We start from the raw sequence: 13,630 nt of genomic DNA on the forward strand, positions 1-13,630 counted from the left end.
ATCAGAAGCTTGATGTAAAGTTTTTTTTTTTTTTCATTTGTGTTAAAAATTTCTAAAGCCTTTGATTGAAAATAAGCTGATTTATATATTGTATCAGTTTTATCCATTTTTGCAAAAGTTATTTTTTAAAAAAATTTTTTAATTTTATACCTTTTAAAGGTTTAAGTTCAGATTTAAGAATTTCAAAAAGAGTCGTTTATAGTTAAATTTTAACTGGTTTTTTGGATCTTGTTTATGTAATTTTAATTTCAAATTTCTTATAATATTGTTTTGTTGATCTCTCGATTTCCATCTATATTTATATTTAGAAAATAAAAATTTGTTTAAGCAAAAAAGGATTAAAAAAATAAAAAAATAATTAAAAAATAATTAAAAAATAATAAATTAAATAAAGTTTTAAATTATCTTTAAGAAGAATTAAAATATTTAAACTTACATCTTTTTTTCCATTAGTTTTTGATATTCCACATTTCTACTCGGTTTTCTCCTTGCAGCACATTGTTATTAACCCAGAATTAATACCAAGGTCTTTAGACGCTGCATAATTGCTTTTATATGTTTTTTTCTTCATTAGTATCACAGTCGGTTACAATAACTTTTTTGGGATTGTTTCGAATATATTTTGGTCTGGGACAATCACATAATCTTTCCAGCTTTTTTCTTCTTCAGTTAATAGACAACCGCAGTTCCATTCAATAAATTTTTTTTTAAAAGATAAGGATCTATAACATTTTGTAATTTATCAATGACATGATTTTTTATTCATCGCTAACTTTTTTGGATCAAGTTTTGATTTAATAACATTTTTTCTTTTAAGAACTTTCTTATAATGAATTTTTTTGTCTGGATTCATTTTTTCTCCTAAAGTGCTTGATAATTTTGACATAATCTTTCCCTATCTACTTTCTATTAACCATCTATATATAATATACTTATAGAAAAAAATCTTTAAAAACGCACCTAATGAAATTATATTGATTTGAGAAATTTTTTTATATTATTTTAAAATCTTTTGAATAAGATTTAAAGTCATTTTTTCTAAATTGTTATCAACTGTTAAAATTTTAATACCTTCTTGAGACATTCGTTTAACCATCCTTCGTGTAATTTGGGGTATTTTTTTTCTAAATAATCTAAACCAACTTTGTTTTCTTCCGTTCTGTTTCTTTTTTGAAGTCTTTTAAAACATATTTTGGATCGGTTTTAACAAAAACAAATCCAACATTGGGTTTTTTTTTTTTTTTTCCGTATGGTTTTAAAATATGCTAGTTAAGAAAAGATTGAAATACTGCCCACTCGGGGTCATTTATAAACACCGTTGTCGTGATGTTGTTTTGTAAAAACGTTACTGTTAGTTAAATAACACGTTCAAGAACAGAAACACCATCAAATTTTTAGCAGAAGATAACATTTTTAAAATGACTATTTAAAGTTTTTTAGCTGAAAAGGAAATAAAATTTGGAAGGGTTCTTGAGCAGCAAGTTAAAAAAGGTTATATGAATTATAAATCAAGTCCATAACATTTTGCCTTTTCGTGAATTGGTTCTGGAATTATATTAAAATTAGGATTAAAATTCTTTAATAATATCTAAAAACGTACTTTTTCTGATGCAATATTACCTTCAACTGATATAATTTTTTCATTTATATAAAATACTTATAGAAAAAATCTTTAATTAAAGTTAAATTTTAAATACAGCTCTTTTTCTTTTTATTTTTATATCCGTTAAGTTTAAATTCCTTCATATGCATTTCAAGAGGTGTTGAATAATTTTTTCTTTCTGCATTTCTAATAGTATTTAAAAATATCCTGAATAACTTTATTTGGATCTTCTTTATTTATTTTTTCCAATCTGTGATTTTGTTATAAGTTGTTTTTTTTTGTGATGATGTGTTTTTAAAATAAATTTCTTGTCGTCAAGTTTTAGCCCTGTTAGTAAATATGGTAATTACTGATGGAACAGCACCAGCAACTGCTACAAATTACAGGAATACTGGAACAAGTGCTAATGCAGCTGAACAATCAAAGAAAACCTGCTGTAATATAAAACCCCAGTACTTACTCTCCCACAAAATTTATAACTTTTTCTGTAAGCAGCAGCTAGTTTATTTAAGTGAATAATTAATTGATCTATTGTTTCTATTCCATTATTATTAGAAATTAGATTTTTTTACTCATTTATATAATTAAACTTTTTATTTTCTAAATTAAATTTGTTCAAGATCGCTAAGGGAACCCAACTATTAAATTTTTCGCTATAACCCTTCCATTTTACTAAAGCTTGTTTTTTCTTATAGTCTCGTCTAATAACTTTTCAATTCAAAAAACTCTTGTTTAGTAGGTAAAAGTTCTTGTCCGTAAAATGAACCTTGAATTATTTCATCATTTAAATCTTTAATATGTATGTTCTGGACTTGTATTATTAATTTTATAAATTATAAAATATTTCCTCTGTCCAGTTTGGTGTATTTTCCTTTTTCGAAATGTCTTTTAAGTTTGCTTAAGCAACTCGATCACCAATTTTAAATTTTGCTTTGCTCTTTGGTATCTTAAATCACCATATAAATTAAAGTAAACAGTACCTTTTTTAAGTTTTTACGGGCTTCGTTGGTGTCATTTTATACTAGAATGGTTTGTTTTGTTATATTTATCAACCAAAATCCTGAAAATTTAAATCTAAATAAGTATAAGTATTATTTGTTGTAAAATATTTCCACATTATTCTTTTTAAAGTTCTATTGAATCTTTCAATTACTACGCTTTGCCTTCATTAAATGTATGATACATATTAATCTTTTTTTTTAATTCAAAAATGATTCAAACTTTTTATTAAAAAATTCTTTTCCTTCATCCACCCATAAATTTTTTGGTAATCGCCCTTTTAAAATTTTTTTTTTAAAATGCTTCTGTAACAGATTCTCCGGTTTTATTCTTTAATGGAATAACCCAAGCATATTTACTAAATTATATCAATAACGGTTAACAAGTACTTTACTCCTTTTTTTATATTTTGAAAAAGCTTGCATGTCAACTAAATCAGCTGACCAAGTATCATCAATATCATTAACTATCACTCTTCGTTTCCTAAATTTCCTTTTAATTGGTTTGTGTTAATTCTTCTGCTAATTCATCACTCCAAATTATTTCGGGGGTAGTAAAAGTTTTGCCCCTACCCCCTTTTCCCCTTTTTTGATTTTTGTCTGGGGGTTAACCCCTAGGGAACTGTTGTTCCTGTCCGAGACCAAGTTTTTTATTCGTTTTGATAGCTGGTTTTACAACTAAATGTTTTGCAATCTTTTCTCCAAAATTTTTGGGCTTAGTGTTCTTTAAATTGGAAAGCATTTGTTTATCACATTTACTTTTACTTAGTCCTGAGTCGTAGCAAAAGTCATGATTCCCTACATACTGCATCTAGTTCGTTGACAGGAGGTCCGTTATCTAAAGGATTTCCTGGGCCACAATAGTTATATCCTGGAAGTGTTAAACCTTTTTAGGTAATAAAGGTAACATGCTTTAGAATATCTAAATTACCTGCTTGATAGTACTTTTAACAAATTTTGCTTTCATTTTCCCACAAGACGAACAGTAGCTTTTATCATTTTTCTCCCCTTTTTTTGCTGTAACATAGTGAGGATTTATATTATCAGTAAAAATTTTTTTTCTTTTAAACAATAATTTTATTTTGTAAACTCATTATATTATATGTGTTTAAATTTAACTTTAAAACTTTTTAGTCGGGTTTTACTGGGTTTAAAACCTGTGGATTTTAAATTGTCCGACATTGACCAGTCCTGACCAAGGGTCAAAAGGTTAAATGAGGTTATACTGTTTTCGCACAAACAATTACTATACTACTGTTACAGACATTTAAAATGGGACCAAATGTGTGCTGCAGTCATTGGAAATATATAAATTTTAAATAGAATAAAGAAGAACAGCTATTTAGTGTGTTGTAACCTATATGCCTATGTTGTTTTAACGCTCGAGATTTAGCCTAAGGGGCCATTGAAGTTTTATGACAGGTCCAATAAATTTTTTTATTGGACCTGTCATAAAACTTCAATGTAGAGACTTACCCTAAGCCCTCTTTACACAAGGGGAAACAATCTGTTTAATAGAGGACTTACCCTAACCTCATTGCACAGGGGGAAAAAATCTGTTTATAAGTGAAATTGTTGATGATCCCGTTTTTTTAAACCTAATCCTGCCCATTTTATATCAGTGCAAAGGAAAAGTAACCTATCTATGTTAAATGCTATGCATGATAACACAGTCATGCATCGAACAGTCCTGAAATTGATTTCTTTGATTTTCTCATATTTCTAGATATTTTCCCCATACTTTGACGCATATACATGGGTAGTAGAGATTGTTCTCTTTCCAGCAGTAGCCTTTTCAATATATTTCGCCTTGTGAAATTGTGTGGGTTTTGACTTTTTCGCCCTCTAGCCCCGAGATGAGCAGAACTAAACATCTAAATTATCTATCTAATCTAATCTAATCTAATCTAATCTGATCTAATAATCTAATCTAATCTAATCTAATCTATCTATCTATCTGTGCAATAAATACTCAGAACCAGTTAATATTTAATTACTATTACTAATATCGTCTGCACAATTCCTTTATCATTGTTTCGTGATATAGATTTTATATTTCAGCCTTAACACATGTCACAAGACTTTTGTCTCTGTATTATTAGTTACGCTACTTGTTGGTGACAGATACGGGATATACGCTGTCGAGAAAATCCATATCAGACGAGAGCGAAGCTCGAGCCTGAAATGGATTTTCGAGACAGCGTATATCCCGTATCCTGTCACCAACAAGCTGTGTAACGATTTTATCTTGCCGTCTACCCTTTACTTACACGCTATCATCTAATATTTTGTAAATTAACAAAGCGGCAGCCATTTTTTTAAAACCAAAATTCATATCTGAAATGTACTAGCAGGATATGGAATATATCCTGACGTCTATTGATCAACAGAAATGCAAGAAACTTGTAGGCGGCAAGATAAAATTATTTACTTGATGGTTTCCAATAACGTAGTGATTCCCTTTTCACTGAAAAACCCTTTTGAAGTTTTGAAAGGAAGACAATTGTGATATCAAAAACAGCAACAGATGGCAAACAATAACTTGGTCCCTAGAAATCAATATAAAGCTTACAACATTTTCCTAACTGCAAAATTTTAAGAGAATTTAACCCAAAATTTTGGTGAAGAATGAAATAAGAATCTGTTGAAATAGCTTCATCATTTTGTCTGTTTTTAAACTGTGCATAAGTAAAAGTTTGCGCTCAACAATCTGATCAGTTCATAGGCATTCTAGAGTATTTACTGCAACACGATGTAACACGAATGAACACATGTATACTTTATTTAAGAATTGAAAAATAATTTCTGTGCGTTTCTGCTACAAATTCATGAATCACACAAGCGATTCTTGGCCTTCTAGATGTATCAGAAAATCAAAATAAATGTCAAGATATCCTTCCGTCATCCTATAACAGAACAGTCAAAAAGGCCCGCCCACGTTCAACGATAATTCGCCTTCCTATAAAATAGTTCCTGGTTTTGATTTGAAATATTTTAACTCCAGTGAAAATTCATACAGTCGTGTTCTGTGATCTTTGACACCAGAAAAATTAGTTAAAGCTGATGTTCTTTTTCAAAGTTCTGGCGTCCAATTTTGAAATGATTTTTGGAACATGACCATTCTGTTCATTGATAAAGTATGTTGATGTTTTAATGTATTTAAAAGTTAATGCCTTATGTAATACAAAATTAATGATGCATGTTCTACAGAAATAAGCCTTGAACATTATGCCATTCTGTAATAAAATCCATTTGGCAAGTGATTTGAAGTCAGCGACCTTATCGTAGAATAACACGAGTTTCTCGTTTTTATGCGTAAGAATATGTCACTCAGGCCGTAGGCCTTCGTGATATATTCTTACGCATAATAATTCAATCATAATCACACATTAAACCCGAATGCTAACTAAGTTAATAATAATTGAAAAAAATCTCGAAAATTCACAGCTCAAAACTAGCCGGGACTTCATTTTTCTATTATAATTCGAATTATAGGCATATGTGTTATTTTCTTATATTTATTTCAGTATATTATGCTAACATTAAACGTATAAATTAACGAAATCATGTCGACAATAAGCTCCATAGTGCAAATTTTCCGAAATCGTCCGAAACTATCAGCGTATTTTTAAAAATACCACCAAGTAACATCGCGTTTACTTCATATTTCTATTATAATTCGATTTACTGTATAAGTGATATTTTTATATTTCAGTATATGCTTTCATTGTAGGGATAATACACGTTTTTTTTTGTGTATTAACATCTGCAAAAGCCCGCTGGATTGTTTGTGACCGAGACCGAAGGTCGAAGTCACAAAGATATCCCAAGGGCTTCTGCAGACGTTAATACACAAAACAAACGTGTAGTGTCGCTATTCTTGCATAAAAACATCTCAGGACGATTAAAGGTATTGTTTTCATACGTGATGACTTTATGATTCCGGTACATTTTCTAATTACTATTCTAGTTGTTCTTGGAAACGGTAAACATGTTTTAAATATCCGTATCCAGGGCCCAGAAATAAACAACACCATCAGAAGTACATCCTGAAGGTTTTTAAACGATTTTTTAATCTCTAGTTATTACAAGCATGAAATTACCAATAATTGTTCATGAAACTTAACAATTTGGTAAACAGGAGCACAATTTCTAGAAGAATAACTTTACATTCGGGTTAAATTGTGTACGGACACGTTTGGAGTACGGATGAGTACGAACGTATTGTTAAGGTTTCAAACTGTTTATAAAAATTCTTCGAGAAATTAGATAAAACCATACCGATTGATATTTACCAAAAATATGGTTCCTAAAAACAAACAATCATTCTAGTAAAGCGCGATTCTTAAACATTCACAGTTATCTACAAAAACTGAAACGACGCCGAGTTCAAAAAGGGGAGTAAACAAGGGAAGAAGCGAGTATGAACATTGAGAGCAGCGCATTTGGCGTTTGTAACTGATACAGCAAAACATTCTATGGTTTAGATTGCATCTTTTATGCTACAAGAAGAGGTTTTTATGCAAGGAATCAGACGCAGATACCAGATGTCAGCCTGCGCAGAAATACATTTACGACCCTGGGAAAGCATTTCAAAATAAAAATCGGGTATTAACAGCGCGTGCATTGCTTTGTTTGCACACGATTTTTCTCCCGTTAATACATGGGCGGATCCAGTGAATAAAGTAGTTTTTATGCAAGAATGAACGTATATTTTACGATAAAATGTCGACAACTTGTTCCATAGTACAAGTTTTCCGAAATCGTCCGAAACTTTAGCGTAACTTTAAAAATACCACCAAATAACGTGGCATTCTAGCTCGGGTGGGGAAACAAAATTGGTCGTACTGAATTCGGTGACATACAATTTTTTGTTAATCAAACGCAAGTAAATATACCTGCGCATTTATCATTGAAACTTACAAAATAATTCCTCGACCCTAAAAATGTTATACTCAAAAAACGGACAATTTTCCAGCTAAACTCTACGTTACATTTTGTGTAAGTCTGACGCTTTAATGCGTCATGATCTTAAGGTACGTCATAGATCATTCACGAAATTTATACCACAGGAAAGGGAATTTTAAATCTTTTAAAAATATATAAATTTCATTCTTGTCCGCTTCCAACTGAAATAGGGATATGCTGAAAACCTTACAGAAAAGATGAAAATGACGCCCAAAGTTCCGTTAGTGGCCAAGTTTGACAGCGCACAAAACAAATGTGGCTTAAATAAGAGCCAAACGGAAAACGGGAATAAATCAGAAATATCCTCAATATTCTTTCGTTAATTTTTCATAGATGTTTCTAAAAAACAAATTAAAGGTCGCACTCCACCTTAATTAGATTACAATCAAGAAATTTATTTGTTGTATAATAATCATATTCTTTATATACAAAAATGTATTACAACAATCATTATTTAAATTTAATGAATTTGCCATAAATATATCTCGATGTCAAATTCACACATTTAAAAAGGAATGTATTTACATACCCTTATGGATGTTTCAGTGTTGTATTTCTCCATTTATGCAATGATACCGTAAGAGTGTTACAATAATACTTTACTATGTGTAAGAGCAAATACGGAACGTTAACTGAATTAAAAACTTTTTACTTTTAAACCATGCTTACTTAATACACAGACATGTTTACTTTGCTTCTGTTCAGTAAATAGTATCTAGCTTTTTACCGGCCGATCATGTTCTAAATGAATCATTAAAGCAACTAACCCACACATCGTAATTTATACTGTAATTTAAGATTTTTATCTGCTACTTCTAAAACCTCCCATTGCAAAAATATTTTGGTACAAGCAACACGACACATGTGTTGTTTGATTGTTCTACCTAGTTTTCAATCCAATATAAAGATTGGCAATTAGAAATATTTAAAACTGATATTATACCAGAAAAAATTGCATGTAGCATCATAAATGAAACACAGTTTTCCTAAAATATATGTACAATTAACAACATAAAAATATCAGTTTATAAAAGTTTTCAGATGGAACGACTGTTTAATTGCATTCTAATTATATCTCAAATATTATTCATTGTTTGTGCGTTAATATCATATCTTCATACTGGTATAATCAAACATATACTTTATTCGTGTTTAAGTCGCGCTTTTTGTGCGGAGCCCATATAAGTCTTGTGGACCTACCTAGGGACAATTATTTGCCTGTAAATGACACTGATGCGTTCAATCATTTTAGATCCTACTATGCAGCCAACACGTAACATTGCATTCTTCTTCTTCCTTCTGTTTTTATTGTTGTTATATTATTTTTATTATTCGATGAGTATATTTACTCAGCACCCGTCCATTATGAAAACGTTTACATACAGAGGCAGCTACACAGGGTGTCAGCTTCATCCTCTTTCAGTACAGACACAGAGTGATCTGACTAGAGCGACAGAAATTCCCGGTAATAGAAAGAGAGAAATCTGTAACTAATATCGCATGTGCAAATAGCTGTGCGAACAAAATGTTTACTTGCCAATCTCGGGGTTGTTGGTTTGGGTTTTGCATCTGACCATTTTTTTCCAAATTTTATCTGCAAGCTTTACAAGTAGAAAAATTGCCACATTTATCTGATCAAACTTTATGGTCCATTTTTTGAAAGAAATTCAAATGTAGGCTAGTTAACTTTTGTGGAACAAAATGAGTTTCTCAGATACACAAAAAGTACCTGTCAGCAACGTTTCAAGAAAATCAATACTACAAGAAATAACGGTCAGAATTTGTGAAATATGTTACGTAAATATTGTAAGAATAAAAGCAATATCGGTAACATAAAATTACACTAAAAGGACGTCGGACATTTTCCTAGTCAGAATGCCTATCCAACAGAGTAACAAGAGCTGTCAGAGGACAGCAACGCTCGACTATTCAACAGCTGTGTCAATTGAATGAATACAGAAGTCGAAAAAGAGGCATAATTTTGTAAAAATACAAAACAGGCTTATAGAACCTGCACAGTGCTTATCAGCTCATGACAGTGGACAAGTGTGTGAAGTTTCAATTCATTCCCATTAGTGCGACTGAGATACCAGCATACATATAAGAATTTAACCAAAAACTGCTGAGTTAAAAAAGGGGGATACTTTTGTTAAAATGGAAAGTACAGTTATTGAACCTTTGCACTGCATGTCAGATCATGACAGTGAACAAGTGTGTGAAGTTTCAATCCTTTCCCATTAGCGGATACTGAGATACCAGCTTACATACAAAAACTTAACCAAAAACTGCTTAGTCGAAAAAGGGGCATAATTTTGAAAAGATGCAAAGTAGAGTTAAGGGACCTGCACAGTGCACGACAGTGAACAAGTGTGTGAAGTTTCAACTCATTACCATTAGTGGATACTGAGATACCAGCTTACATACAAAAACGTAACTAAAATCTGCTAAGTGGAAAAGGGGGCATACATTTGAAAAAAAAAAAAAACAAAGAAGATTTATGGGACCTGCTTAGTGTATGTCAGATCATGACAGTGAACAAGTGTGTAAAGTTTCAGTCCATTCCCATAAATGAGTACTGAGATTCCAGCTAACATACAAAACCTTAACCAAAAATTTCTAAGTCAAAAAAGGGGCATAATTTTGTAAAAAAGCAAAATAGAGCTATGGAACCTGTGCAGTGTAAGTCAGTTTATCACAGTGAATAAGTGTGTTAAGTTTCAATCCATTCCCACAAGTGGTTACTGAGATACCAGCTTACATACAAAAACTTTACCAAATCGGGACGCCGACGCACGGGTGAGTCCAATAGCTCTATTATTCTTTGAATAGTCGAGCTAAAAATTATCTAGGGCTAGACTTGTAAGATTGCATAGTAAAGATAGTTAAAGACCATTTCTTGATATATTCGACTAAATTTTATAAGTTTGTGAACCATAAAGAAGACTTTGTAGACATTTCTCATTCTCAGTTCTATTAAAATATGAACATTAATCATTTTTCCGTTTTAAACAGCTTTCCCCCCAGTGACGCAACACAATATTTCATATGCTTTTGTAAGTAATTATTATATACGTATGCTGCAAAAATGGTACTTGGTCACAGAGAGGGGGGGGGGGGGGGGGGTGGGGAGTGATAAACATTGAAGAAAAAAACTACATATAGGGTGTCAGCAAATGAATTTTACATTAAATATTCTGACACTTATTGCATGTGTTTCTGAATCTACAGCTTTATTCGTTTTTGTAAATATTTCAAGCATAGAAAACGCTATAAATAAACAGCGGACATAGAAAGTCAAGCTTGAAAGCGGATTGATCCTGATAAGTATATCTTACGAATTGTTTAATCAGATTTGTTGCCACTTGACAATCTATAAGCTAAGTCCGATCTAAGTCTAATCGATTGATTGTCATCAGGAGTGAGACAACTGCGTCTGTCGCAAGTCATGTCATGGACAAAGCAAGTGGTTTAGACATACTGTAATTATACAACTAGATGCATGTGTCTTCAACCTAATATAGACAAACCTCTATGGGAATAGTGCCACTGTGGTACAAATGCCTTTTTATCTTTTGTAGAACACAAACACGGCGCACCTAGAATGCATTTTAAGAACAACCTTTGCTTTAATTCGAACCAAAGTACCACTGGATCCAACGTCCTAAACTGTAACAGAACTACACCAGACACCAACTCTTGAACTGACCCTGGTACCTCCAGAACTAACACTGACGCCCCAAGAACTAGTACTGACGCCCCAAGAGCTAACACTGACACCCCAAGAATTAACACCAATTCACCCATACGTCTGAAACTCATTCCGAAGCCGACCTAAATACTAGTAAGGACCTACAAAGAACTAACAATTACACCCTAAGAATATCTACATAATAGTTGATACTAGCTAGTGAAGTTCTGTTCCAATGATATATTGGACCAGTCGGTATTTTATTATGTTTTATTCTATTTGTATAGGAGTAACAGAAAGCACATTTAAGGTATTAAAATATAGGCTATGTGGCGAAGCCGCTATTATATAAGCACAGCAGGACTGTGCCTACAGATAATTTAGGAAACTAAAAAACAAAACACACCAAAAATGCAACATTAAGGGTCCTTGAAAAGAGCAAACTTTGCATCTAGAACGTGCCCAAATGTGTCATAAATGCTACAACCCAGACACCCTTGACCCACAGCGTCCTAGGCAGTCTCCTGCACCCCTCCGCTACATCTGAAAAAGGCTCCCTAGGCTAATGCTTCTGCAAAAGTTTGAGGCCAGCTACACCACAACATGTGTTCAATATTTAACCCTCCCTATAATTTTTTTTGTTTTTTTTTTGTTTTGTTTTGGGTTTAACGTCGCACCGACACATTTTAGGTCATATGGCGACTTTCCAGCTTTGATGGTGAAGGAAGACCCCAGGTGCCCCTACGTGCATTATTTCATCACGAGCGGGCACCTGGGTAGAACCACCGACCTTCCGTAAGCCAGCTGGATGGCTTCCTCACGTGAAGAATTCAACGCCCCAAGTGAGGCTCGAACCAACATCGATGAGGGGCAAGTGATTTGAAGTCAGCGACCTTAACCACTCGGCCACGGAGGCCCCTCTCCCTATAATATCCGTCAGTATTGTACATGTGTAAATACTGTATAACAAAAGATGTATAGAAAGCAAACAATAGGCTATGATCAATGCATCAGTTATCATAGGCACTCGGGTGGAAAGAACTGAAGTACATCTGTGTGACCAAAAGTTTTGTCCACTTTTATTTTTTTGCTTTTCAGTTATTTTTAAAAATGTTAATAAAACATTAATTTTTATGATACTATTATACATACCTTAAATGCATATGCCTATTTTACTAAAAATACACATTATATTTTTTTTCTTCAAAAAAATGACCCTTAGTAACAAACTGTTTGAATTTCAAGACAACGACAATGAAATAAATTATTTTTTTTGTGATAGTTTGATAGGAATGTAACACATTTATGAGTGTTTGAAGCCATTATATAAAATTTCCAGCTATTGAAGTCAAGACATGGCATTGAAATTTGAGCAAAATCCATAATGTCCGATGTCCTTTTTAAAGAAAGTGGTCTGAGATGTTTTTGAACTCGTGGTAACGTACATGGAAGTCAGACTCCTTACCACCACGCCATCGTTTCATTGGTTATTTATATAGGTTATTTCAGTAATGTAGATATTTTCAAGATACAAATATTGCGTAAACTAACGAAAATCCCCGAAACTATTGGCAGAGATTATTGAGTGCCGGGTCAATACTTGCAGACAATACGATGCAGTCTGTGAGTCGTAGTATAATTTTTCGTTGGGAGTTCGATTCCCAGACCCGTTAAAATTTTGTTTTTAAGACTATCTAATTTTTTATCTTCAATACGTTTGAACAAAAACTAAACGAGTTAGTTAATCTAGTTCTTACTTGTCCACTAACTTATATATATCACTATTGACGCGTAATTATGTTTAAATACACTCCGCCTTTAATATGGTCACGTTTTTCGAGCTTATTTTCCCCCGCCGAAGTGTTTGTGGTGAGGAATGGCAAAAAATATATCCGGCAAAAAGTTAAGTGTGTTACTAAGAAGCATATAATTTCATTAGTCAAAATCAATTTAACAGAAAACGTAATCGAACTTTCTTTCACTTTTAATTAATTAATTAAATACACCATATCCTCGCTTTCTACCAAGCTTGATGCTTTTCCATAATATCCTATCATGGTCAGTAGCCTTTTTATTTGAAATATTTTGTTGACAAAAACATGACAGTTTAACAACAAAATACATCTGAAAATATAATAAATCACCATTACATGGAGAAGTTTAGAAAGTCTACCTTCCTGTTATGTTATTTGATAACGTTGTCAGGTAAAGTCACACGTCGTAAGCATTCGAGCCACCTACAGAATTCTAATCGTTACTATTTACGTCCTCAAACAGTATCAATCATTCGCTTTTTTTGGTGTGTTCTGTTAGATCAAGGTAACTGGAAATCAGTAAGTCCAATTTTGCAACAAAAGCGTTTGCCCATTACGT

General features: G+C 32.3%; 1 protein-coding gene across 1 annotated transcript in view; it reads right to left on the minus strand.

The window, feature by feature from the left end:
- LOC123530191 (uncharacterized) overlaps positions 1-8,289 on the minus strand; it is a 52,509-nt gene extending 44,220 nt beyond the window's left edge. The window contains exon 1 of the mRNA XM_045310937.2: positions 8,099-8,289. Within this exon, the coding sequence (XP_045166872.1) occupies positions 8,099-8,131 (33 nt within the window). The 5' untranslated portion in view covers positions 8,132-8,289. The remainder of the gene's footprint in view (positions 1-8,098) is intronic.
- Between the last annotated feature and the right edge of the window lie 5,341 nt (positions 8,290-13,630).

The sequence above is a fragment of the Mercenaria mercenaria genome, chromosome 13 (genome assembly GCF_021730395.1).
Source record: "Mercenaria mercenaria strain notata chromosome 13, MADL_Memer_1, whole genome shotgun sequence".
Taxonomy (NCBI): Eukaryota; Metazoa; Mollusca; class Bivalvia; order Venerida; family Veneridae; genus Mercenaria; species Mercenaria mercenaria.